This window comes from Limanda limanda, chromosome 20, assembly GCF_963576545.1.
Source record: "Limanda limanda chromosome 20, fLimLim1.1, whole genome shotgun sequence".
Lineage (NCBI taxonomy): Eukaryota > Metazoa > Chordata > Actinopteri > Pleuronectiformes > Pleuronectidae > Limanda > Limanda limanda.
Window position 1 is genome coordinate 4,436,753 of NC_083655.1, and position 27,971 is coordinate 4,464,723.

Genomic DNA, 27,971 nt, shown 5'->3' on the forward strand with positions numbered 1-27,971 from the left:
ATCCACCATGTTCTTGTAGAAACCTTTATTAATTTCGATTTAACATAAATTAATTTCATTCCCTTCAGTCCTCATCCCTGTCGTCAGTGGTTAACTCATCAGAAGCATGTGAGCCGGTGTGTCGACACTTCCATTCTCCCTCCACCCTCTGATTCACACTGGGTCATGAGGGAGGATTTCTCTCTTTGATATGAACTTTGCTCGGGATGTATAGATTTTGTGCTGTCGACCTGTATCAGCAGTAAAGTGTCCGTCCACCTGTCAACAGTTCACGTGCTGCAGACGTGTTTCCTAAAATCTGGTGTGAAACGAACAAACCTGACCATCATCTCACCACGTCCGGAGCCGCAGAGCATGACAAAGCATCGCTGCCCTGATGAGCCTTAACGTCTTCACTGGTGGAAGTATGAATAAGACTCTGGGTGGTGATCAGCGTGGCACATGACCCAGTCATACTTCCAAAAGTCTCTTAATCAGCGTATTCACTTCCTCTTTACTTGTATCGTCGTGTCACCGGAGGAAGGGCAGGGGTTTCAAGGAAACACCATTCACCCTCACGCATGCAAACCATGAAGTCACAAAGTTTCCATCGTAAAATTGACAGCTCTTCACAACCTATCTTTATTCATCATTCCGGCTTTCTGTCCATTAATTTATCTGAGATGCAGTGGCGGGAAGTAACGAAGTAGAAATACATTTTGGGTTGTTTTGTGTCTGTATAGGCCTGCTATAAAAAGCACTTTGCATTTTTAATTTTGGTACTTGTACTTTTACTTTTGATACTTAAGTACATTTCAACACCAGATACTTTTGATACTTAAGTACTTTTAATATGAGCTACTTTAAGACTTTTACTCAAGTCATTTTCTGACGGGTGACTTTTACTTTTACCGAAGTCACTTTCAGGTAAGATATCTGTACTTTTACTCAAGTATGGCTTTCAAGTACTTTATACACCACTGCTGAGATGTATAATTAAAACTCCTGTATTAACAAAGCGGTGTTTAAGTTTTGTCCGCCTGTGAGTTAACAGGATTCTAACCACTGGAGGTCTGAGTGTCTGTGTGGACGGTTACAACTTTATGGATCAGTGAGCACACGGAATAAAGAACTGCACGCAGCTGAGAAATGCAGCAACAGAGCAAACCACTCAGTTAGAAATATCTTGTACTGCTACTGGAGGTTTTAAAATGTTTTGTGACATAAGCACACATCATTTCAAAAGGTCAGTATTAGAAGAATGCAGCTGCTCCTCTGTTATCAGCTCTTTGCTTACCCAAGACTCCCAGACAGAAATGTTTCACACAGAAATCTAATTTGGCTTTTTTAAGGTTTTTCCTTCAGTGGGAAACTGTAAGAAACTGCCGACTCTGCACGTGAAGCCCTGTGGTAAAATCACCCGGTGTGTTGCAAGTAGAGAAAAAGGAAAGTAGGAAGGAAGTCTGGTTTATTTTAATCTAAACAGACTAAGTGGGGAGTTTTATCTCAATTTGTAGCCACTCATATCCTCAGCCTCTGTTCCTCTCTGTGCTGAGCCTCAAATCCAACCTGGTGGGAGAAGCTGGAAACCAGTGTTCCTCACTGAAACGTTAAGAGCAGAGAAAAATGTTGAATTTAAAGGAATTAGTTAATTCTTAGAGGTTAAAGGCCAATTTATGCTTGTACGTCTTTTGTAAAACGGATAGATAAGACCGCCCTATCCGTCGTGGAGCGCCCTCTCCGAGCGCCTCGGAGAGCTTTTCGTACACCTCTGATTTTTCTTACTCTCCGTCTTTATGTCGGAGAGCCCACGGACAGCTCTTGGCTGTGATTGGTCCGCGAACGACATAATTTCCCTACGACATAATTTCCGGATTTCATATTTCCGGACCTCAAACTTCCTGCTTGACAATAAACCCAAACACAACTACGACTCTACAATTAATGTGACGTGTGTGTTAAGCCAGCGGAGTTGTCCGGCTGACGGTGGCTCGTTAGAGCACTGACGGCATGTGTGCACGGTCACATACGGTTATAACGAGCTTTCATAACGGCGCTAGCGTGCAAGGCTAGCGAGCTAGCCACCATGCTAACTGCGGTGGTAACAGAGCAAAAACCCGCCGTCACGACTTTAATTCCACTTCTATTGCCATGGTTCAGTGTGTGGGAGGCCGGCTAACAGAGGTAAACAGAGACACGTGGACTTCTTCTTCCCAAATTGGGGTAGGCTTCTCTGAGCTCGTCTTCCGTTGCGCCACCTATGGGTTTGGCGGTGAATTTTTTTCGACGTACAGTGGTCGGAGAAGCAAAAAATCAAAAAGACTCTTCGACCTCCGTGGAGCCCTCTCCGAGAAACGGATACGTAGAAGCATACTGGAGCCTTAAGAGACAAACAGACTTCTCTGCTTTGAGTTACAATTTGATTATTTTCCGATTGGGAATCCTCAAACTACCAGTTCAACCTGATACTCTCTGCTTCGATATATTCTACAGAGATGATGACGACGTGTTTCTTGAAACATCTTGAGAATAAAGGAGGAGACGATCCACTGGAGGTGTTTGGCCCCGTAATGCTGCACTGACCATAGACCATAGAGGAGAAGCTCCTTGAGGAGACCCACACAGGCACGAGGAGATCCTGCTGCATCACCCCCACCCAAACCCTAAAATACATTAAAAAACATATCATATGATCATATTAAATCATAGATGGACGACAAGACGGCTCCCAGACGTGAATCCAAAGTGACCCTGATGCCTGGCTCCTGTACGGCCCACAAACCTCCATGTTAGCAGATGGGACAATTGGTTTCTGTCATTTCAGGTCGTTTCCTATCACACTGATTCTTGTTCTGGTTGAGAGAGACTCCTGATTGATGGAGATGTGTACAAGGGACACATGATCACTTCCTCTTTTACACACTAAACTAAACATAAATGTTAAAGTTAAAGCTTTAAAGCTTTGTTAAAATCTCCTTGGATCAAACTGTTCTTCAGCAGCATTCTGGCTTCCAGCAAATTCTGAAAGGATCTATAAGCCTTCCATTAATTTTATGAATGTGAACAAAGTCACTTCTGCTTTTGCAGTTTGATATTTTGAGAAAACAAAAACTGAAAGAGTGAGGCAGTTTTGCTTCTGCCGCGGTGTCATGCTGTCATCTCCTGCTTCCTTCCTCTAATTCTTTTTCAGCTCTTCTTGGAGTCTCTGACGCTCACACATTTCAGTTCACTGTCTGTGGGTCAGGTGTGTGAGCTGGTGACGCCTGCATGCAAACCTCCGACTGGACAGTAACTGTGCTCCTCTGATTCAAGTGCACGAGAGGATCAATGTGAAATAATATTCTAAATATTTTATTCAGCGGCACAAAATGGCAGCGTTCATATCCACAATTTTTTTGGCTTCATTTCTGGATATTTGGACAAAGAGGAGACGCGTCCTCAATCATCGTTATTTACAGTCTATGGTTTGAATATCCCTGTATATAGTTGTGTAGATTTGTTGCATAACTACTGAAAAATACACCACGAGGAGTAAGAAGAGTATAAAAATATTTTATTTGGTGCCACTGAGGCCTTGTCTTCTTCACTGCTCCAGATGTTTTTTTGAACAGACTGAGCTCTTTGATTCAAAGGCTTTGGTTTATCTTCATTGAAGACTGTGTTGCTATATGTTCTTCAAACTGAATGAATTACACACTACATCAGTGCATGAAGGTTTTTAACGTACGACTGTGAAATCATTCACCTTGAAGGTCAAAATATCTTCTACATTATTTATTCTTATTGAGAAATCAAACACCCTTGAAGTGAATCAGACTTAACTTAAGGATAAAACAAGTTGTAACATGCCCCTGACCTCAGACTGCTGAGCGATTACCAATAGGCCTGCAATCAGATAGACTGGAAAACCCTTGACTTAACTGTCATGATGAAAGTGCTTCCTGTCGGTCATTTCGTGGAAACCCCCCCGTCACACAGCTGGTCATTCATTGAGAAAAAAAAGAGAGACGATGGAAACAAGTTGGAAACGATCCGGATGATGACTATAACCACTTCTGCTTTTTTCAGGTCTTAAATATCCGATGTGTTCAGACGTTTGTCAGTTCACCAAGATCTCTGGAGAGGACAGAACAAAACTAAATACTCTGTTCAGTATTTATTAATCTCAACTCTTACTTATCAAACATGATCTACTCTGGAAGCCTGGTGAGAAGTGCGCTGGTCGCCTTCATCCTGGTGGCTGTGGTGGAGTCGGGATCGGCAGGTAAGACGGAGTCTTCAAGAAACAAGCTACAGGAGGCTGCAGATGATTTTTTTCCTCCTGTGATAACTCTGGTCTTCTCTCATCCATCTTCAGCTCAGAAGCTGGCGAGCTGCTGCAAGATGGTCGACAGAAATCCGATTACTGAGCCCATCACAGGATACATGGTGCAGCAGGCGAACCTCCCATGTGTCAAAGCTGTGATGTAAGTATGATTTTATAAAGATTTAAAGATTGATGCAGTTTGAATATGGGCATGGAGAAGGTTTCTCTTCCATTTCCACTTCTCACCCTGAGCATCTGTAACTCTGGTGAGTGGGTTCCATCTCCTGTGAGAAGAACCGACTCAGAGCTTCAACTGTCACAATCAGCTCAATCAGTTAAAAAGACTCTGAAGTTATTAAAAACCAGAGTTTATCTCCAATATTCAGCAGGAAACTGTTTAAGTATGAAGAACTCTGAATAGAGTTTGGTGGATTTGTTACAGCAGCAGCTCCTCTGGGTCAGGAAGCAGAATCACCACATGTGGCCACAGGGGGCGCTGTTGCTCTGCAAAAGTTACAAAGTGTTACTTTACTTAGTCTGAGTGTGAAAAGTGCTAATGTTGAATATGTTTTTTTGATTCTTGCAGCTTTCAGACAAAGTCGGGTCTCTACTGCAGTCAGCTCAACGCTAAGTGGGTTCTACGTAAGATTCAGGAATTCAGGTGAGTTTCTGATTGTTGTTCATTTACTCACATGCTCACATTATCATAACTCATTCATAACTTCTTCAAATTCCTCACGGTTTCCTTTTTGTTATCTTTCTCACAGGAAAGCAAAAGCTCAGTCGACTCTTCCTCCCACGGTCTCCCTCCTCTCCATCATCACATCCACCGCCTCCCCTTCATCATCCTCTGCTCCTCTTCCCTCCACCGCTCTCCCCTCCTCCGCTCTCCCCTCCACCGCTCTTCCCTCCTCTGCTCTCCCCTCCTCAGCTCTTCCCTCCTCTGCTCTCCCCTCCTCAGCTCTTCCTTCCTCTGCTCTCCCCTCCTCCCCTCTTCCCTCCTCCGCTCTTCCCTCCTCTGCTCTTCCTTCCTCCGCTCTTCCCTCCTCTGCTCTTCCCTCCTCCGCTCTTCCCTCCATCTCCTCCACATCTGAGACGCCTGCTGATGAAACCTCCAGCTCCAGCAGATACTAGTAAAACATCATCACCTCCACCTTCAAGGACCTTCGTCTAGAAGTCAACGACTCTGGATCAACACTGCTATGAACGAAATGTTAAAAAAAAAAGCACTTGAAAGGCACAGTACTGTTCTATTTAGTTTATTTTAATAAGTTTTATGACTGGAACTATTTATTAGTTTAATTTAAATGACCATTGCTGATAGAAGTGTTCATGTATTTATTAGAATTTTTATTTACAAGTTACTGTAAACAACACTATGAATAGTGTCATGTGTTTATGCTGATTGAGAGCAACAAATGTATTTATGAAATTAAACTGTTGAGGATTATTTATTGATTCATAAGCTTGTGACTGTGCAACTATTGAAAACATCGGTCAGAAATAAATGTTGCGCCTGTGAACTTGTTTCTCCTCTGACTTCGTTCCTTCAGCCTGAACCTCAGTTTTTATCCAGATGAATGAAACATGACATGTGGACAATGCAGTTAACGGTTGGGATAATTTACTGACGACTAACAAAGGTGATGCTCTGACAGAATTATGTCCAAAGACCCGTCAGCCGGATCAGTGCAGTCCGTCGTGTGAAATGTCCACGAGGATCCTGTCCATCGTCCTCCTACGCAGAGAGACAGGCGAAGACAAAACACATCAGAATAAAACTGCTTAACTGCTGCACCTCAGTCACACAGAAACTCTGCGTTCTAACCGTCCTGCAGGAAGTCCTGTCTTCAGAAAGCTCAGGGTCACTTCAGGTTTGATGAAACTTTTGAATGTTTCTGCCTCTTCTGACTCTGTAAAGCAGCGACGGAGATTTTATCAATGGTGCTCCAGTGTCAGCTGGTGGCACGTGCTGGGATGAAGCAACAGCAAAAACTGAACTGAAACATTCACTGTGGTTCATAAGTTCTCGATTTTCTACTTCCAGTGACGGAAATCAAGATGAAAAGAGTTTCTTCTATGAAACTTGTTTAAAAACCCTTTGCTCAATAAGTTCAGAGTAAAATTGATACGCTGTGTTCAGGACCTCTTTAACTACCTACATACTGAATATTAAAAATGTTCACTTTATTGACTACCTACATGCTGAAGATCAAACATTTTTACTGTATAGATTTGGAGATTTTTCAACGCAAAGTCCAACATGTGTACAATCAAATCAGTTAATTTCTGGATATTTCAAAGTTCTATAAAAACACTTTGCTCAATAAGTTCAGAGTAAAACTGATACGCTGTGTTCAGGACCTCTCTGACTTCCTACATACTGAAGATCACACATTTTTACTGTATAGATTTGGAGATTTTTCAAAGTAAAGTCCAACATGTGTACAATCATTTCTGGATATTTCAAAGCTCTATAAAAACCCTTTGCTCAATAAGTTCAGAGTAAAACGGATACGCTGTGTGCAGGACCTCTTTAACTACCTACATACTGAATATTAAACATTTTCACTTTATTGACTACCTACATGCTGAAGATCAAACATTTTTACTGTATAGATTTGGAGATTTTTCAAAGCAAAGTCCAACATGTGTACAATCAAATCAGTTAATTTCTGGATATTTCAAAGTTCTATAAAAACACTTTGCTCAATAAGTTCAGAGTAAAACTGATACGCTGTGTTCAGGACCTCTCTGACTTCCTACATACTGAAGATCAAACATTTTTACTGTATAGATTTGGAGATTTTTCAAAGTAAAGTCCAACATGTGTACAATCATTTCTGGATATTTCAAAGCTCTATAAAAACCCTTTGCTTCAATAAGTTCAGAGTAAAACTGATATGTGTTCAGGAACTCTTTGACTACCTACATACTGAATATTAAACATTTTCACTTTATTGACTACCTACATGCTGAAGATCAAACATTTTTACTGTATAGATTTGGAGATTTTTCAAAGCAAAGTCCTACATGTGTACAATCAAATCAGTTAATTTCTGGATATTTCAAAGTTCTATAAAAACACTTTGCTCGCCCCAGTGTCATCCTGTCATCTCCTGCTTCCTTCCTCTAATTCTTTTTCATACATCAGCTCTTCTTGGAAGTGCCAGTCTCTGATGCTCACACATCTCAGTTCACTGTCTGTGGGTCAGGTGTGTGAGCTGGTGACGCCTGCTTGCAAACCTCCGACTGGACAGTGACTGTGCTCCTCGGATCCCAGTGCACGAGAGGATCAATGTGAAATAATATTCTAAATATTTTATTCAGCGGCACCAAATGGTAGCGTTCATATCCCAAAATGTTGGGTTCATTTCTGGATATCTTTATTTGCAGTTTATGTTTTGAATTATTCCCCGTAAATAGTTGTGTAGATTTATTGCATTATTACTGAAAATTACACCATGAGGAGTAAGAAAAGTAGAAAAGTAGAAGTATTTTATTCGGTGAGACTCAGGCCTTGTCTTCTTCACTGCTCCAGATGTTTTTTGGAACAGACTCTGAGCTCCTTGATTCAAAGGCTTTGGTTTATCTTCACAGAAGAGTGTGTTGTTATGTGTCCTTCAAACTGAGTGAATTACACACTACATCAGTGCATGAAGGTTTTTAACGTACGACTGTGAGAACATTCACCTTGAGGGTCAAAATATCTTGTACATTATTTATTCTTATTGAGAAATCAAACACCCTTGAAGTGAGTCGGACTTAACTTACGGATAAAACAAGTTGTAACATGCCCCTGACCTCAGACTTCTGAGCGATTACCAATAGGCCCTTGACTTAACTTTCATGATGAAAGTGCTTCCTGTCGGTCATTTCGTGGAAACCCCCTGTCACAAGGCTGGTCATTCATTGAAAAAAAGAGAGGCGATGGAAACAAGTTGGAAACGATCCGGAAGATGACTAACCACTTCTGCTTTTTTCAGGTCTTAAATATACGATGTGTTCAGACGTCTGTCAGTTCACCAAGATCTCTGGAGAAGACAGAACAAAACTAATTACTCTGTTCAGTATTTATTAATCTCAACTCTTACTTATCAAACATGATCTACTCTGGAAGCCTGGTGAGAAGTGCGCTGGTCGCCTTCATCCTGGTGGCTGTGGTGGAGTCGGGATCGACAGGTAAGACGGAGTCTTCAAGAAACAAGCTACAGGAGGCTGCAGATGATTTTTCCTCCTGTGATAACTCCGGTCTTCTCTCATCCATCTTCAGCTCAGAAGCTGGCGAGCTGCTGCAAGACGGTCGACAGAAATCCGATTACTGAGCCCATCACAGGATACATGGTGCAGCAGGCGAACCCCCCATGTGTCAAAGCTGTGATGTAAGTATGATTTTATAAAGATTTAAAGATTGATGCAGTTTGAATATGGGCATGGAGAAGGTTTCTCTTCCATTTCCACTTCTCACCCTGAGCGTCTGTAACTCTGGTGAGTGGGTTCCATCTCCTGTGAGAAGAACCGACTCAGAGCTTCAACTGTCACAATCAGCTCAATCAGTTAAAAAGACTCTGAAGTTATTAAAAATCAGAGTTTATCTCCAATATTCAGCAGGAAACTGTTAAAACATGAAGAATCATGAACAGAGTTTGGTGGATTTGTTGCAGCTGCAGTTCTTCTGGGTCAGGAAGCCGCAGGGGGCGCTGTTGCTCTGCAAAAGTTACATAGTGTTGCTTATTAGTCTGAGTGTGGAAAGTACTAATGTTGAATATGTTTGTGATTCTTGCAGCTTTCAGACAAAGTCGGGTCTCTACTGCAGTCAGCTCAACGCTAAGTGGGTTCTACTTAAGATTCAGGAATTCAGGTGAGTTTCTGATTGTTGTTCATTTAATCACATTATCATAACTCATTCATAACTTCTTCAAATTCCTCACGGTTTCCTTTTTGTTATCTTTCTCACAGGAAAGCAAAAGCTCAGTCGACTCTTCCTCCCACGGTCTCCCTCCTCTCCATCATCACATCCACCGCCTCCCCTTCATCATCCTCTGCTCCTCTTCCCTCCTCTGCTCTCCCCTCCTCTGATCTTCCCTCCTCTACTCTCCCCTCCTCTGCTCTTCCCTCCTCTGCTCTTCCCTCCTCTGCTCTCCCCTCCTCATCTTCTGCTGATGAAACCTCCAGCTCCAGCAGATATTAGTAGAACATCATCACCTCCACCTTCAAGGACCTTTGTTTAGAAGTCACCAACTCTGGCATCAACGCTATAAACGAAATGTTTAAAAAAAAAGCACTTGAAAAGCACAGTACTGTTATAGTTAGTTCATTTTAATAGGTTGTTATAACTGGAACTATTTATTAGTTTAATTTAATTGACCATTGCTGATAGAAGTGTTCATGTATTTATTAGAATTTTTATTTACCAGTTACTGTAAACAACACTATGAACAGTGTCATGTGTTTATACTGATGGAGAGCAACAAATGTATTTATGAAATTGAACTGTTTTGGATTATTTATTGATTTTAAAGCTTGTGACTGTGCAACTATTGAAAACATCGGTCAGAAATAAATGTTGCGTCTGTGAACTGGTTTCTTCTCTGACTTCGTTCCTTCAGCCTGTGAACCTCAGTTTTTATCCAGATGAATGAAACATGACATGTGGACGATGCAGTTAACGGTTGGGATAATTTACTGACGACTAACAAAGGTGATGCTCTGACAGATTAATGTCCAAAGACTTGTCAATGTCTAACTCTGTAAAACAGCGACAGAGATATTATCAATATGCACCAGTGTCAGCTGGTGGCACGTGCTGGGATGAAGCAACAGCAAAAACTGAACTGAAACATTCACTGTGGTTCGTAAGTTCTCTATTTTCTACTTCCAGTGTCAGAAATGAAAATGAAAAGAGTTTCTTCTCTGAAACTTAATAATATTTCAATAATAAAATATTTGTTCTTTAATCGTGAGCAGAAAGTGAGACTCAGTGGATCTTAGCGACATAGAAAATTTCTTAGAGCCTCGAACTTCTCTCATATTTTAACTGTTTATAACGTAAAAATAACTTTTTAAACTGTCATCTGCACCTCACAACATTTTTAAGTACAAACTGTTTCTCTACCTGCTGGTGACATCATCCTGTGCCACTGCACTTTACTTTATAACGTTTCATTATAAACCGCTACAGTGAAAGGTGTTTATAATATACACACTTATTCTCTAACCTTTTTTAGAATATGTTTTATTCTCTTGTCAGTCCGACTCGCTGCTGTAACAACTGAATGTCTCCAGCGTGTGGATCAATAAAGTTGATCTTATCTCTTAAAACTACGACTAGACTAACACAACACATACTCATTAATATTGACACCAATAAAACGTATTCATATTAGCTACCACATATTCTTAAATTAACTTAAATAAACACTTAAAACCACTTATCATGACTTCAGAGACCAGGAACTGGACTTAAAGTTCATAGCTCAGCTAAAGCTTTAGCTGCATTAGCTAACTCCCTGCTAGCATCTTGAACTTTATTCCTTCATTTTACTGAGTGAACGTTTTTTTTTGCTGCGATCATTTTAAACTTGTGATGTTAAAATCCAGAGTCAAAGAAAACACGTTAACTTTAAATGCACCTGAGCTCCTCGTCATTCTACAGTCCAGCCTTTCCAGCCATTCCTGCTTTTCTATTTTTGCCATCTTCCTCTTCACCAATCAGGTTTTCCAGGGCATCACTCTCACTTGTCTCTGGCTCGGCTGACTGACTTTCACCTTTTTAGCCGACCTCTTTAAAAATGCTCTGTAAACTCCAACCTGACCGAAAAACCACTTCTCCAATCCTAAATAAACACCAGCAGTCCCAGGAGGACAGAGAGAGTCGCTCAGCTGTGAATTGGTTTCACCCCCGGAGTTTGTTCTCTCCTGTTTACCAGTGGAACAAGATGCTCTCTTCCTCATTGACCTCTGACCTCTGGCAGCACGGGTCAGTGTGAAATGTCGAGTGCAGATAAACAGGAAGGACGAGTAAACCGTCAGCTGAAGGAAACGTAAATACGAAACCAGAACGGGTCTGTAGAAGTCGTTTCTCTCTGTTGTTCTTTCTTCAGCGTCTCAGCTTCGTCTGCTACTTTCTCACAACGTTAGTGTTTTATTGTTCATATAATAAATGATCGTCCCAATAACAAAAACACAAACGTGACTCAGCCTTCACAATAAAAGCTTTTAAAATATATGAAATCACAGGTTGACAGTTGTATTCCAAAGCTTATAAATGACATTGATGCTCAGTCTCCGTCGTCGTCAGAATCATACGCACAGTTATCAACATCATGGTACTTAAAGCTATAAAAAAACAATAACACAAATGATATAAAATGTACAAGGCGATGTTTACTTTAATTGTTTTCTTCTTTTGGCTTCAGGTGAACCTGAAACACTGCTTTCCCACCGAGTCCCTTTGATATGATGTTCATTGTCTGTTACATATCTGCTGCCTGGTCAGTGACTCACTTCACTTTTTAGTGAAACCTGCAGCGAATTATAGTAATTTATTATAGTTTAAGATATAGAACATAGAATATTTGGTCCCAATTCTTTTGCACTTCCAAGAACTTGGATTTGGCCCCAATTCTGAGACATGAAAAACAACATGGACTCTAAAGACTTACATGAGCCACAGTAACATGTTTTTTTTTACTTTAGACTCGTAAAAATGATTTAAATGTACAATAATTGGGTTTAAAACAAAACAATTTAGATCCTTAATTAAAATCGGCCACGAGTAAAAAGAATAATTACATATATTCGGCTTCCCTGGGCCCTGAAAACAAAAAAATTATAATATAATTATGATTGTCAAAATCTGTGATTCTCCACCAACACATAATGTTATTTCTTTGTTATAAATGTGATAAAACAACATATTTCTAGTAAATAAATTCTTTATGGCTTGCTTTTAATCATTGGGGTTAAATTCTCTTTGTTTTGAAGATTAAAAAAAGTTAGATGCAGCTGTGTAAAATGTTTAGTGACATTAACACAAAGACTTCAGAGCGAGTTACCAGCAGGTGATACATTCAGCCGGGTCACAGGAATACTTTTAAATGACAGAGAATATGTAGGAATATCAGATATAATATCAAATTATAGAGGGAGAGTATATTTTCTGCTCCGTGTGATTCCAGCAGGAACCCTGTTGAGAAACACTGAAGATGAACTCGACAGCGAAAACAGAAAAATCCAGGGTGAAAAAGTCTTTCGCCTCAGAAAAGTCTTTGAGTCGCAGGTGAAAGTCTCCGTGTGTCCGGCGTCTCTTTGAATACGAGTTCTGAGAGTTAAAAAACAAAAAGACGTCCTCGTGACTCGTCCGGTCGAGTGTCAACACACCGAGGGGGTGGAGCCTGACTGAGAGCTGCAAGCCTACCTCCACCTCCACCTGCCCCCATTGGACGGTACAAGCTGTCAATCACCCTGCGCCCAGCTGCACACCGTGCTCTATGGTCTATTTGACTCTAAATGGATCATTATTTATAAAATGAACCTCAGCCGTGTTGAAGAAGACTTGAAACCGGAGACTGAGATATAAATCTCTACAGAGAAGTATTTTTGCATCAAGTGGAGTCGCCCTCTGCTGGCCAGTCCGGAGAATACAGGTTTCAGGCTCTTCCGCATTGGCTTCACTGCCCAGACCTCGAGTCTGGTCCTAGGACGGTGGTCTCCGTCTGCATGAGGGACGCGGCACGGGAGCTCCTGGGAAACTGGGCGGAGCTCTCGGTGCCGTTCCGGCCGACCGACGCGGCGTGCGGCCTGTAGTCCCGCCCCATGCACTGCTTGAGGGACACGCCCCTCCACGTCCTCCTCAGCTCGCTCTGGACCTGATCAAAGTTGAGATAAAAGTCTGTGAGACAGAGAGTCATGAGGTTAATGTGTCAACGTGTGGAGACTCACCTCGCTGTTCAGGAAACAATACAAGACTGCAACAATCAGACCCTGAAACACACAAACACACAAACACACAACGTTTAGAGATTTCAAAACACTTTGTAGTGATGCCTGTTTGCACTCGATGTCCTGGTCTACACTCTGAGGTCACACGCTACCTGGAAGGATCCGAGGCCGAGGTCGAAGAAGATCTTGATGCGGCTCATGTTTTTAGTCGGGGGCTCCATCAGGTAGACGAACACCATGTAGTTCATCCCGAACAGAGGGATCAGCAGCAGGGTGGACTTTGCCAGGCGTCTGGTAAAAGAAACACAAACACACACACAGCTACACACTACACACTGCATGCAGGGGATTTATAATAAAGGAACAGAAAGGTCAGAGGTCAGACTGTACCTGTACTGTGACTGCTCGTTTCCTCCCACGTCCGTGCAGCGCAGCTTCTGCACCAGGATGCGAATGATGCTGATGAACAACACGAAGTTGATCTTGAGTTGAAGAAACACGAAGCAGGAAGATTAGAATCGTCAGTCCCTCTGGTTTACTATTTGAAATAAAACATTCTTGTTCTTTTCCTTAAACTATGACAACATTTCTTCCAAATTCCACATTTTCAGATTTCAGATTTCAGATTTAGGACCAGTCTGAAGTGGTCTCTTATTTTTTTTTCAGAGCTGTTTTAAGAATGTCTTGATTTAAACATCTAATGGAGAATTATTAAACCCAAACTGGCTCCTCATCAGCTTCACTCTTGTCACGTGTGGTCAAGGGCCTGAGGAAGTTCTGTGTTGATCATGTGACCAGAGGCGTGAACTCACAATGACAGACGCCATGATGGGCCAGTTCATGAGTCTGTTGGGGATCGGGTTTTCATTCGTCTCCCAGCACCTGAAGACAAACCAGTGACAAACTCGTCATTTCAAGGTTAAAAAGAAAAAAGCTGTGATAGCGATGTTTTAAAGTTCCATCAGATCGGGAGGTGAAGACTGACCCGGTGTCCTCCAGAGTTATACGACATACGATCCACGCCACCATGAAGACAAACGGGATTCCTGAGAGAGAGAGAGAGAGAGAGAGAAACAACCTGCGTGTGAGTCACAGGATCTCACGTGGTCAACAGAAACGATGCAACACAGAAAACGAGTGTGTGTCTGTGAAGGAGGAGGAGGAGGAAGGAGCAGCCGACCCCAGCCGATGAACATGTAGACGGACAGCCGGGTGGAGTAGGTGTGGATGACCAGCAGCAGCGTGTGCAGGTACAGACCCTCCACCAGCAGCCAGAAGAAGTTCGCCATGATGAAGTAGTTGAAGAAGACCAGACTGGATTTACAGCCCACCTACAACAACAACACAACAACAACAACAACACTGTTCACTTTATTCTTGCTGCAACAGTTCTACAATAAAACTAAATGTCACAATAAAACACCACATGAGTTTTTGTTGTGCATCTTTTGCTTCCTGCAGACTTTAACGATATACTGAAAGTGACCACCAGGAGGCTCTAGAGTCCAGGTTTAAGGCATCACACTCAAGTGACATATATATAAACGTGTAACATGATGGATTTTAAATCAACGACTGTCGAATATGGACAATATGACGACATTATAAAGAGCGAGACGACAACTTTCTATCAGTTCAGGTTCTTATCACACTGGTGTTGGTTCAAGTGTTTGTGTTTCTGATAAGTTTGGTTTTAATAATATATAGAAATGTGCTGAGTATCGACCTTGAAATCTCTCAATCACTTCTGATGTCACCGGAAAACAAGACTCATCGTACAAATAAGAGATGTTTTGACAAGGCATTAATTATTATTTAAACGGTCTTTAAGGTTCATTGGGTTTATTTAAAGCTCAAGGATGATGTTCTGGGAAAAACACACGAATGAGGATCCTCAGGACAAACAGCTTCTCTCAGGTTTGTAAATAAAGATATTTACACGTGTGTGTGTGTGTGCGTGTGTGTGTGTGTGTGTGTGTGTGTGTGTGTGTGTGTGTGTGTGTGTGTGAGTGTGTGTGTGTGTTTACGTGTGTGTTTACCAATGATGGCTGTATGCTGCAGTCTGTGTTTTCATCATCTGAGAAGAGCAGAGCGTCTTTGGCCAGCACGGCCACAGCTCGCAGCATGAAGGACACAAACAGGTTCAGATGGATGTAGTTCCTCATGCAGTGGAGCCTCCTGCACACACACACAGTCACACACACACACACACAGTCACACACACACACACACACACACACACAGAGCAGTGTGTTTATAGACATGTCATGGTGTGAAGCCAGTGACGGACGAGGTCTCTAAACAAACCGACAGCAGCCGAGTGGACAGATGGACCTGATCCAGACGGAGCTGCAACAAACTGTTATCACCCGGAGTGCTGAGTGTGTGTGTGTCTGTGTGTGTGTGTGTTAGTGTGTGAGATCATAGGTTTACAGTATATATCCTGTGTTAATGGATCCAAGTCAGCCTGAATCTTCAGCGTCGCTTTTAAAGTGTGAGGTTGAAGATTCAGTCAGATTCGTATTTCACTAAATGTCAGAGCTTCTCTGTTGACCTTCATCCTAACAGTTTATCTTAAAGATCTTATCTTTCTCTCTGTGTGTGTCTGTGTGTGTGTGTGTGTGTGTGTGTGTGTGTTTACCTGAACAAACAGATGATGACGGTGCTGGTGAGCAGCGTGATGAGCGACAGGCTGTGGCCCAGAGTCGACAGGATCCTCACCATCCTGTAGAAAACCAGCTGGAGACACAAACAAACCAGTGATGAAGAAGATGATGAAGGTTCTTTCTTCCTCATGAACGTGGAGGTGACTCAGGATTTAAAACATTCATGAGAGAAGCAGCAAAATCTTATGTTCATTAAATCATTTAACTTCGATTTAATTGGTAAACACACACACACACATTTATTCTGTTAGACTTTTGTTTTTTGTTTGTTTGTCGCTTAGGATCATAAATTAATTTCTTTGGACTTTAGCTCGTTGAAAAGACGATTAAAGTGACAATAAAAAGGGGTGGAGCCAAGTGGTCGCACTAATTAGTAGTTTCTCTTTTTAGCAGCAGCAACTTCTCACAGGGAAGTTCCTGGTAAGCAGCTCTTTCACAATAAGAGCGGGGTGAGAATCAGGATGAGGATCTGGTCAATGTCAAAACAGGCTCTTCAGAACTGACACACGGGGGCGGATCTGTGTGAGTGTGTGTGTGTGTGTGTGTGTGTGTGTGTGTGTGTGTGTGTGTGTGTGTGTGTGTGTGTGTGTGTGTGTGTGTGTGTGTGTGTGTGTGTGAGAGAGAGTGGTGCCTGGCGTTCATCGCTCTCATCTTTTATAAACAACATTCTCCATGTCTGACACATCATCTGGCCATGAACCATACACACACACACACACATATATATATATATACACCCCCCCACACACACACACACAAACACACACACATATATATATATATTTATATATATATATATATACACATACACTCCCCTGAATTACATCATTCAGTTCTCGTTTTTTCATTCTTCTCTTCTTCTTTCTCTTTTCCTCCGTCTGACAAAGTTCCAACCTCCTCACTTGTTCTTTCAGTTCGACACTTTGTGATTCGTGCGACATTAACAAACCCTTCACATTTCAGATCACATGTTTCTGAATCATGATTATTTCACACAATAAATCAGAGATACGAGCCGATAAAAACCAGAAATGCAGAAATGTTTCATGTGAAGAACCTCAAATGTTTCAACTTGGCCCAAACGTTGTTTTCCTGTTGCTAAGAAGATGCGAGCCGGTTGTCAGGGAGTCTCCCGTCGTCTGAACACATATGGACAAATCTGTGAGCGTATACACGGAGCGTCACAGCCTGGCAGCAGCGCCTCATTCCTCCGTCTGATTCTCAGGCCTCCTGCCTGGGAGCCGACGACCCGCTGAGCCAAACACACCTCCGACCATAAACCTTGGCTCGCTCGCCCTTTCCGTCTTTCTCGCCGACAGCGAGGGAATTGGAACGATGTTGAACTTTAGTCTGAGCGGTTTCCTGCAGCCGGGATCTAACCGTGGAGGGACGTCTGTGGCTGCGGCGCCCGTGAGCTCAAGTCAGGAACAGGGCAAGGAGAGAACAGGAATCCTCATAGGATCATATTCATGTTTGGGAAAGTGTATTAATAATATACACCACTCTGAGTGGAGCTGATTGCAGATATAAACTTTTCCAATGATAACACAACAACGGCTAATAATATAATAAATAAAACCAATTTCGTCCCTGAAAGAGGAACAACTTCCATCGCAGGTTTCGGTGTGAAAAGTCTGATATTGACCAGAAAACGACTTCACCTCAGAAACAACCTCTTTTACCACCAATGCAAGAATAGTGTCGAACAACATGAAGAGAGTCAACGACTGAGAAGATCTGAAGAAGAGTCGAGTGCTCGAAACAGAATCATGAAGACTGAAGGAAAGAACAGCTGCTGTCACAACAGAGAAGACGCACATGCGGAGAGGAGGTTTGAGTAACAACTTATATCGTTATCTGGACCTATAATCAGAGTTCCATGTAAAAATGATAAGAATATCCAGATTTTCAACCGTGAGAATTTTCCTTTCTCTTTTGGGGATTTTGAGCCAAAACAAGACATTTGAAAGGAGAGAGTCTCTGATCTGGAAACAGCAACCGGCCTTTTCTGTTGTTTCACACGTTTCCAACACAAAAGGATTCACTGATAACTTGATAAAGAATCAATAACGAACACAAACGATCGCTGACCCCAACGAGATATCGATCCGGTCTGGAATAAGTCCCGTCTGCGTCAGATGTTTGGAGCCAGTTTGTCTCGATCACTCAGTGTCTCGTGGTGAGATTGATTCGAAACGATGAAGATGAGGACGAAGAGGACACTTCCTCCTCGTTTGTGATGTGTGTGTGTGTGTAGTGTGAGTACGTGTGTGTGTGTGTGAGGCTGAGGGCCAGCGATGACGTCTGGTCTCAGCTGAATGTTTCCCAGACGGAAAACCTCTTCAACAGGAAACAAACAGAAGCAGAGAGAGAGAATCTCACACCTGACAATCTGCAGAGCATCACTGTGTGTGTGTGTGTGTGTGTGTGTGTGTGTGTGTGTGTGTGTGTGTGTGTGTGTGTGTGTGTGTGTGTGTGTTCTGAAAGTTCATTTTCAAGTTGTGTGACACACAGATCACGTGTGTCTTCAGTATTTATCACTTTTGTTCTCCGATCTTTCTTATTTATCATCGTGCTTCTGCTTCGTGTTTGCTGCCGTTTTAAACTTTGCGGTTAAACAACGACAAACGGAGGAAACGGAGCAGATCCTGAGTTCATGTGCTTTGAACTCAGCCAATAAAGGGACAGGGGTGAATATCTGCATAATAATAAAGGTCGTATAATAATATATAAATACTAAAAAATGTCTGTATTTGATAAGAACTGGTTTTAGGGTGTAAGAGACGGAAAATCAGTTTGCAAGTGACAAAAGTTTAACATTTGACAATATCACATTTGAAGCTTATATTTAGAGCCAATTGTGAAATGACTACACATAAATAAAAATTATATTTTGTTTATAAGCAGCTCGTAAACCCAAAATACTTTCGACTTTTTATTAGTTTACTTTAGTATTAAGCACATTTTTAGTCAGAATTTGTCCGTCAGCATGTTTACACAGAGAGAGACTCGCAGTAAACAGAGAAGTGACAGATGTTAAAAAAAGAAAGTCGACTCTTCAGAGGAAAAACATACAGATGTGTTTTGGACGCTCGCTGAAAGTTCCAGATGTTGAGTTGAGGAGGAGACGACCTTCGGAGGATGAACATTAATCCGCCGCAGAAACTAGTCCCCGACAAACAGCCTTCTCTTGCTTTTCACTGTTTCTCCAACATTTGTGATTTTTCTGAATCAGTTCTAGGGTTTGTGATTCCCACAAACACGAGGAAGCACTTTCACTTCCTTCTCGTTTGCTTTGCTGAATTGTGTAATAATAATAAAAGCTGTGTGGGGCAGCGAGGACACAATAACGGCTCCGGATATTCTCTTAAAACCTGGATGTTGCTCAGCATGAACCTCAGGCTCCTGGAATGCAGCCGCTCCAACGGGCAGAAGGTCAAAGAAAAAAACCTCTGTGGCATCACACAGGACGCCTCAGGGCGACAGGAGGGTTCACACACACACACACGTCTACACACACGCTAACATCAGTGTGTGTGTGTCCAGCGGGTCTAAGCCCTCGTCTCGCCACAAGTCTCACAACACACAGCCTTCGTGACAGGAGGAAACAGGAAAAACCCAAAGTGAAGATGCACAAGTTGAACAACAAGCTGTAGAGAAACAAGTAATTCAGAAATATGAGATGCACACGACTGAAGTTAATGAGACTAAGTGAGATATTGATCTGGAGCTGAGACAAGAGAACGTGTGAAAGAAAATATAATAAAAGACGTTAAAATACGCAAACTGATGAGCAGTAAACTTGGTGGAAGGACGTGTGTTGAGTCAGGAAAGGTATGAAATCAATAATTTTGCTGCAGATCCAGGCTTGAGTGTTTTTCAGCTTTTAGCTTGAAAGATGCTTCAGATGCATTAAACCCAACATTTAATACACAACTGAATTAATAATGATCAGGGTTTTGAATGAGAATAATACTTTCAGATCAGGAACAGGTTTATAATCGCACTCGTATAAATAGATAGAGAAGCTGCATATGATAGGATTTACAGATTTAAAGTTTTATTCTAAACTCCGGAGGCTGTTTAAACTTTCTACTCTTTTCTATTTTATTATTTGATGAGTTAAATCTTTTTATTTATTTGTCTCTTTGTGAAATGGTAATTTTGAAAGATGCTGCATATATGAAATCCTTGTTGACATTATAATAAAATAAAATATAAATCTTCTACGATACAACAACAGACAGATGAGATAAATATGTTGTCATCTGCTTGAACCTTTTCAGCGTGTAGGAATCTGTTGATTTATACAGACTGACACATTACACACACACACACACACACACACACAAACACACTGAGGACCTGATGAAGGAGAGACGCAGGTTTCACGGTGGTCTAAGTTATTTTGAGAAGAAGAGAAAGTTGTGTGACAGATGAGGTGAGAAGCTGCACTCGTCTTCGTGTTCCTGCATCTTTAGTTTTACTTTTAAAGACAGAAGAAGTTCAACCTGCTCGATTCATCTTGAATGAGATCAAGAGGAAAAGGTCTGATCACAGAATTTCTAGATTGACCCGGACGATCACAACAAGCAGAACCTGTGGAAACCATTTCCTCAGTTTGCACAAACACTCTCTGGAGGAAACCGTCATTAATGATCTGTTGTTTCCTGCAGGTTTAAAACCACAAGAATAAAAAGTGTCTGATAGTTTTGCAGTAAGTCGACCTGCAGCTTCCTGCTGCTGCTGCTGTTCCATCAGACCTGCAGACGTCAGCGGCACAGCGGATGTGAAACTCAACACTGACCTCAGATCAGCGAGCTCACACCAGTAAACCTGCAGGAAACCAGAGCCTGACTCACCTCACTGGGATCGTCTTCGTCGCTGGTGGAGCCGCAGGCGACGAAGATGACGGGGTAGACGTCGGACCAGCCGCGCTCGGTGCAGTTCCTGCTGAGGTTTCCTGACAGTCGCACACAGAGACCAGGTTTTAGAGCAGAAACGTTTATTCTCTTCTCATAAATCAAACCACAGGGGAGGGATCTGCTCTCCAGGACCAACGACAATACAAACAAACAGAGAAGAAGCACAATTAACAAGTACACAACATAAAGTGCACAGTCAAAAAGCCCTAGAGCAGATAGATGATTGTTTTGCAAACACGAGGTCACCGTGACCTTGACCTTTGACCATCAAATCGAATCAGCTCATCTTTGAGTACAAGTGTAAGTTTGATGGATTATTTGAGTCTGACGCTGCAGCTGAGCTCAGGATAGGAATGGATCTGTGTTCACGTGAGCTTCAGAGGCGAAGGACACACTGAGAACATTTCACGCTCTCACTCGGTTCTGCTGCGTTGAGCCGATTCCCATCTCGTCGGTGAACCTGCTGCTCTCCTGGTGACAGACGCTGCCGGAGGGAAACGAGGAGAGAGAGAGGGTCGGGCGGCCCAGAGGTCGACCGGTGATTAATGAGATCCATTAACAGGAAGAGACGGAGACAGTGGTGATGGAGGAGAGAGACGGAGGGACGGTGAGGGAGGAAGAGAGAGTTGTTTTTATCACTGAATGATTTTCTAGAGATTTGTGAAAGGAAGCAGAGATTCTGATGAACAAAGTGACATTTAGTGCAAATCAGGATCCAGAACTCCTTCATCATATACTTATCAAAGGGTTGATTTTTATTCAGTTACTGTAAAAATCTTCCTTTATACTGTTTATTCTTTATCAGAGAAATAATATTGTACCTGTTTATAAGGTCTCTGTGTTTCCTTCTAGTTTTAAATACTTTGTCTGGAGCAAATAATTTATAATATTCCTTTTGTCCTTGAAATATACAAACACTCATAACTGATCTGTTTCTTTGTCGTTAATATTCATGAAACATTGCATCTGTTAAAAATCGGGAAAAATAAGAACTTTGCTCTTATTACTACAAATTTGTGACCAAATTAATTTATAGTTATACCTGGAAAGTGCGAGACGAATCAGAGAGAAAGTCAGACTGAGGGGTGAGGAGGATGAAGAGGAAGAGGAGGGTGAGGAAGGTGAGGAAGGTGAGGAAGGTGAGGAGGACGAGGATGACCGGGGCTGACGGGAGAGGAAAGGGAAGCAGGAGAGATGAAAGAGCGGCCGGACAGTAAGGACAGATGTTCAAAGAGAGACGGACACGAGGTGATGGACATGATGGACGACGCAGAACGAGTCCAGTGAAAGACGAGAGGTTGTGAAATCGACCGTGAAAGGAAGCGGCTGCCGGGGGTCAAAGGTCAGAACAAATCAGAAAAACACTTTGATTATTTATTTCAACTTTTCAATTCCTTCTCTCATTTTAGTTTATGTATATATTTTGTTTCTCATTCAATTTGTTCCGGAGATAAATAAATGTCTAATTTTAGTAATATTTCAGTGTGGTTGTGTGTGTGTGTGTGTGTGTGTGTGTGTGTGTGTGTGTGTGTGTGTGTGTGTGTCTGTGCTGAAACTCACCGCTTTTTCCAAAGATGTGAATGAGGGCGGAGGGGCAGGGGAGGGTCATCACCTCGCCGAGCGCCGCGCTCTGCCAACACGCCACTTTGTACCACTGCCCGTGACATCCTGAACACACACACACACACACACACACACACACACACACACACACACACACACACACACACACACACACACACAGTATATATCAGACGACTCTGAACTTCCTGTCTGACTGATCCTGTGTTTTCCTGCTGAACCGACGACAATAAATCAAACAAAATAAAAGCGTTTTGACTTTTAGCGTTAGTTTTAACTCCTTAAATAAACTGTGAGTCACATTAACCCTTAACTTATCTGAACAGAGAATGAAAGGAAGATTATGTTCAGGTGTAAAAATGAAAAGTAACTCTAACAACATGAGGATGAAGCTGTAGATGTAATTCTGATCTTTCATTTAATACAATGATGACAAAAGATGGGAATTTTTACTCGACACGTTTCCCTATTTAAATGTGTGACCTCAGTTGAAACTTGTTGAGAGTTTGTGTCTTTGTTCTTTGGAATTATAAGATAAAAACATGGTGTGATGACAGGTGTCACTTATTTGACCTGCTGATGTGACAGGACGGTGGTTTGTTAGTCAGGATAAGACCTCTGTGACATGCAGATAACACAAACAAAAACACACACACACACACACGGACACACAACATGCAGCACTGAGCAGTTTTGTGTTTTCTAGAAGGCCATGTGTATTTTTAATGTTTCATCACAGTGATAATTAAAAAGCGTTTGTGTGTTTTTGCAGCTTGTGGGTTCTTTCTCACGCCTGTCTATAGACACGTGTGTGTTTGTGTGTGTATGGTTGTGTGTGTGTGCACTTCCCCTGTTCTCCTCACGACTCTGGCCTGAGATCTGAATAAATGATTGATAGCGAGTGTGTTGAAACACAGATACACACCTTCCTCTTCACACAGCTGACCTCAGTCAACACACACACACACGTATAGTGTTGATTACTGTAAAACTCTCAAGCTTCGATTTATCTTTTTTTGTGTTATCTTTGTGTGTGTGTGTGTGTGTGTGTGTGTGTGTGTGTGTGTGTGTGTGTGTGTGTGTGTGTGTCTGTGTGTGTCTGTGTGTGTGTGCACCTGTGCTGGAGGCCGTCTGCTGCTGCTTCAGTTGTGTGTCACACTCTCTCTCCGCTCTCTGGATCTCCCAGTGGAACTGACAGTTGGGAAACTTTCCCTCGACCTGTCGGAAACCAGAGGAAGATGAATATTGTGAACATTATCTCCGACGTGGACGAACCTCCTGCATCACCCTTGGGCTCGGCGTCATGCCGCACGTCACGCCACACGTCACGCCACACGTCACGCAACACGCTGGATCAACACGCTCCGCTGGGAATGAGGCAGCTGTTCGGTTTTACTTCAGTTCATCCTGAAAAAGAATCTTCTCTCCAGTCTGAGGGAGTTCCAGTGTCTGATCCAAGTGTGATGTACTGTTACATGTATTTCCTCAGTGTAAACACATACACACACACACACACACACACACACACACACACACACACACATACACACACACACACACACACACAGTAGGTCATCATCACGTTGACCTATCAGACGTCACTTCTGTCTGTAATGAACCAATGAATGAAGGAAGTGGTTTTCACACATGTAGATCTGGAACTAAATACGTGAAGCCACAGAACTAAAGTTTCCTTTACAGACGTTAACGAAGTGTAAAGTGAGATGTGGGTGAGCAGGTGATTCATTTTATATTTTAATTTAACTACAGGACGATTAAAAGTGAAATAAACTGCAGCTCCTTCACAGAGGGGGCAGTAGGGGGCGCTGTGATCACCGGTTATTTCGGTTTTTCACCATTTTCTGCTTCTCCAAACAAAAGGTTATAAACAGAAAGCAGCAAAGGATAAACCCGCTTGACCTCATTTAATCCACTGCAAACATGATCTCTGTCATCTAATGAGCTCTGGCACACACACACACACACACACACACACACAGACACACACACACACACACACAGATTATAATTATAATTGTAACGATAGTAATGCAGGATTTTCACGTGCAGCAGCTGAGTGGCAGAGCGGCTTCTCGGCTTCTCGCTGCAGGAAATTAAGGGGGGGGGGGGCGGAGCTAAGATACGCCTACGTGCAACTCAAACACACACACACACACTCTAAATAGTCGACTTTGTGCTGGTTTAGTTGTTCAGATGTTTAGTTTCAGCAGTGAGCTATTTTTTTCCAAATATTTAGAAATGTTTTAACGTAGAACTAAGTGTCGACTCTACGTTAGCATTGTTCCCGCGGGGTCCACGACAGTTTGGAACACTAGGGGGCGCAATGAGCTTGTTCAACACGTACATTCAGATTTTTTATACATTTGGTAAGAAAATGTGACTTTAAAACAAGTATTAATGTGACTCATCAAAAATCTTCAGCCTTGATATCACTTTGCTGTGATGTCTCCGCAGCGGCACGCACACACATGCACGAACACACACACACACAAACACACACACACACAGACACACACACAAAGACACACACACAAAGACACACACACACCCACACACCAGCAGCAAGGCTCTGCTCTCCAGCCAGATCAATAGAGGAAGCACAAGTCATTAACCTTTATAGGTACTACACACACAGACACTCAGGTTTTATAGCTGTAACACACACAAACACACACACACACACAAAGACACACACTAAAAGTGCAAACACAACAGGCAACAGTCCTTTCACTTTAATTATCTCCTGAAAAATGAAGTGATCTAGTTATGAATCCGGATTCTGGGTCAAACTCAGGTAATGTTCCACATGATTCCTCCTGAACGTGTTAAACTGAACAACTTCCTTCTTATTTATTTTCTGATATCTGGAGCAGTGACGTCGCCTGGGAGTTTAAAACCTGGAGTGAATCACTCGTCTGCTGTTGAATCCAAAGCCTCAGAGGAGAAGTCCTGGTTTCCTCCAACAGACGAGAACCCAGAGCAGCTGAGGGTCCGAGCTCAGAGTCTTAACTTAGAGCTGAGGCTGAATCGGGCCCGGACATTAATTATGAACCAGCAGCAAGAAAGTCAAGCTACAATTAATATTGATTTTTTTTCACACATCGGCTAAACCACGAAGATATTAATCTTTATCTTTTTGATGTTTTTGTGAAATGAGAAGTTTGAGCTGAAGAATTCACTCAGTGTTTAACAACTGGAGCAAACAAGTTTAACTGACGACGACATCATCAGTGTCGACCTTATTCTGAAAGAGACACGTTATGATTATGATGTTTACATGAGCTGCTGCTGGAATATTCCTGTTTACATGTTACAGCAAAGTCTCATTATCACGAACACATAATACCATAATATCACAATTTATGGGGATGAATGTAATAAGAGGCAGGATATCAAGTCATCCAAATAAAGTAGAATATTGTTTCTATAAACATTTGAAATATAATAAGTTAGAGTTGATGAGCAAGTCATTAAACTCAAATGAACACGATTTAAAGCTGTGACACAACATTTAACTTCCTCGATGTGAAAATAAATATTGTAGTTTTACAGTATATTACCAAAATAATAGTTGAGCATCAGATATGAATGAAAACAAATATAAACCTGTCAATTGTCACGTCAAACTTTTAGTCATTAACTTAGTTATTTATTCTACATTAATTCTCGTCCCTCGTTTAGCTCCTTTCGTTTCTGTCGGTGAGTTTTGTTCCAGATCGACCGATTCCCAGTTATTAATAAAGTGCTTTTTAATAACCAGCAGATCTGACCCCAGCTACAAGAACACACAAGACAAACTCTTTTAAATTGAAAAGTGTTCAAACTAAATCATTATGCACATAATAGGATAAATAGTGAACTTCAGAAGAGTCACAGAAAAATAACATTTAGATTAAAAACTAAAATAAATGTCATTACACTTTAAAAATCACATAGAAGAAAACCAAAGAGATCAAACAAACAGCATCTGCAGCTTTGACCCTTTGACATTTCTCAGCTCAGGTTATTAGTTATAATAATTAAATATGATTACATAGACCCTGTGGTGCAGCACTGACCGTGAGGACGAGGCCGAGCAGCAGCAGGACGAGCCGGCGCGTAAAGGACATGTTGACGTTTCATCCACCGGAGCTCATCTCATCCTCCTCCAGCAAACACGTGTCTGACCTGAGACCTGGAAGCGTGTGTGTGTCTGTGAGTGTGTGTGTGTGTGTGTGTGTGTGTGTGTGTGTGTCCGGAGCTGGACTCTTTAGTGCGCAAAGGGCAGATCAGAGGAAAGAGTCCGGTTTTGGCGCAGTCTTTACGCACGATTTTCCAGAAGAGTAAATCCGGTTCCAGTGGATCCAGGTGTGACTCCAGATCGGAGGCGGTGCTCCTCACGGTCACAGCCCCCCCCCCCCCCCCCCAGGACTGATGCGCGCTCCCGCCCCTCGGACCAGGGAGCAGATTCCTGGGATCCAGAGTTTGGAGCCGACAACAGCGACCTCTAGTGGACGTGAGGATCAAACTCAACCATTCATTTAATAATAATCATGTTTAAAGTTCTGACTCACTCAAAATAAACACAACTGAGTTTTTTATTCAACACTAAATTCATTCTCCAGATGTTTGTGATTCACATTTTTCTCATTTTATTGTTTTAATCGTATAAAGAACTTTGTGATTTTCAAATATAAAACCTGATTGATTGTTGTTTTTAACTGTGTCACAGTTTAAAAACAAACACAAACATCCCCAGAGTCTAATGAAAGGTCCGTTGTTTGATGAGAGGATGGAGGATAAGAAAAGAAAGTAAAGTTCCATCCGTCCTCGCAGATCATGTATTCCATCATGTCCATAAATCTGATCCCAGCGAGAGAGAAATGCTTTTACTGCCGAGTGAAGAAGCAGAAACACGGAGATGAAGAGGAAAAGAAGATTTGTGTTTACGCTGAACAGTTTTACTGTGTTTGTTTTACTCCGTCTTTCCATCTGTGGCTCTTTACAAAGCTGTAAATGTCGTTTGCATTTATGAACTTTGCTTTTAGTCGTGCACGTCCAGCTAATAATATCAGAGAGGGGGAGCCAATAAAACCCTGTGACTGTGGGAAAACTGAGAGAAAGAGACATAACAGGAAGTTTCAGTTGTACTTATTTCCCCTTAAACAATATGAGAAGTTAAAGTTTAATTTGACCTTTTAATTTTCCAGACAAAAGAACAAAAGAGGATATGAAAATTCACTGGAGGAAACAAGCAGATAAAATAGAAAATGTTTGTTTCGATTTAGGTTTTTCAATATTTGAAATATTTCACAAAGTGATTCTAAAGAGTTTCCTCAAATAAAATGTGAATAAATTGAAATTCAGACACTTGTTATCTTTATATTTCCGGTTCCAGCTGCTGTTTGACGTGAAGATGGAACGAAGTTGGCAGCTGCTGCAGGAGCTGAAGCGTGTTTGACGTGTGACTGGTTTTTATTGGTAGATCCTGTAAAAGCTGACCTCTGTGACCTTTAGTTTAACCTCTGCTGAGCATCTTCGTTAATGTTTAGAGACAATAAAGATTCTCCC

General features: G+C 41.9%; 2 protein-coding genes across 2 annotated transcripts; one reads left to right on the forward strand and one right to left on the reverse strand.

Annotated features, from left to right (window-relative positions):
• Positions 1 to 8,323: 8,323 nt before the first annotated feature.
• LOC133027166 (uncharacterized) lies at positions 8,324 to 9,603 on the forward strand. The gene is made up of 4 exons (XM_061094193.1): positions 8,324 to 8,467; positions 8,559 to 8,667; positions 9,072 to 9,146; positions 9,245 to 9,603. The coding sequence occupies exons 1-4, from the start codon at positions 8,389 to 8,391 to the stop codon at positions 9,474 to 9,476; spliced, it is 495 nt and encodes a 164-aa protein (XP_060950176.1). The 5' UTR covers positions 8,324 to 8,388; the 3' UTR covers positions 9,477 to 9,603.
• A 1,884-nt stretch (positions 9,604 to 11,487) lies between these two features.
• Positions 11,488 to 26,618, reverse strand: LOC133026801 (vasoactive intestinal polypeptide receptor 2-like). Its single transcript, XM_061093768.1, has 13 exons — positions 26,480 to 26,618; positions 23,516 to 23,618; positions 22,380 to 22,487; positions 20,757 to 20,857; positions 15,870 to 15,967; positions 15,268 to 15,406; positions 14,409 to 14,559; positions 14,214 to 14,274; positions 14,041 to 14,110; positions 13,619 to 13,710; positions 13,381 to 13,519; positions 13,229 to 13,270; positions 11,488 to 13,155 (listed from the first exon to the last, which is right to left on the reverse strand). The coding sequence occupies exons 1-13, from the start codon at positions 26,528 to 26,530 to the stop codon at positions 12,958 to 12,960; spliced, it is 1,353 nt and encodes a 450-aa protein (XP_060949751.1). The 5' UTR covers positions 26,531 to 26,618; the 3' UTR covers positions 11,488 to 12,957.
• Between the last annotated feature and the right edge of the window lie 1,353 nt (positions 26,619 to 27,971).

Bases quoted from the DNA above. Each gene is read 5' to 3' on its own strand.
- LOC133027166 (XM_061094193.1), top strand. From the start codon at position 8,389: ATGATCTACTCTGGAAGCCTGGTGAGAAGTGCGCTGGTCGCCTTCATC. The intron at 8,468-8,558 runs GTAAGACGGAGT...ATCCATCTTCAG, and splicing joins GGTGGAGTCGGGATCGACAG to CTCAGAAGCTGGCGAGCTGC. The intron at 8,668-9,071 runs GTAAGTATGATT...TGATTCTTGCAG, and splicing joins CCATGTGTCAAAGCTGTGAT to CTTTCAGACAAAGTCGGGTC.
- LOC133026801 (XM_061093768.1), bottom strand. From the start codon at position 26,530: ATGTCCTTTACGCGCCGGCTCGTCCTGCTGCTGCTCGGCCTCGTCCTC. The intron at 13,271-13,380 runs GTAGCGTGTGAC...TGTGTGTTTCAG, and splicing joins TCGGCCTCGGATCCTTCCAG to GGTCTGATTGTTGCAGTCTT. The intron at 13,156-13,228 runs GTGAGTCTCCAC...AACTTTGATCAG, and splicing joins ATTGTTTCCTGAACAGCGAG to GTCCAGAGCGAGCTGAGGAG.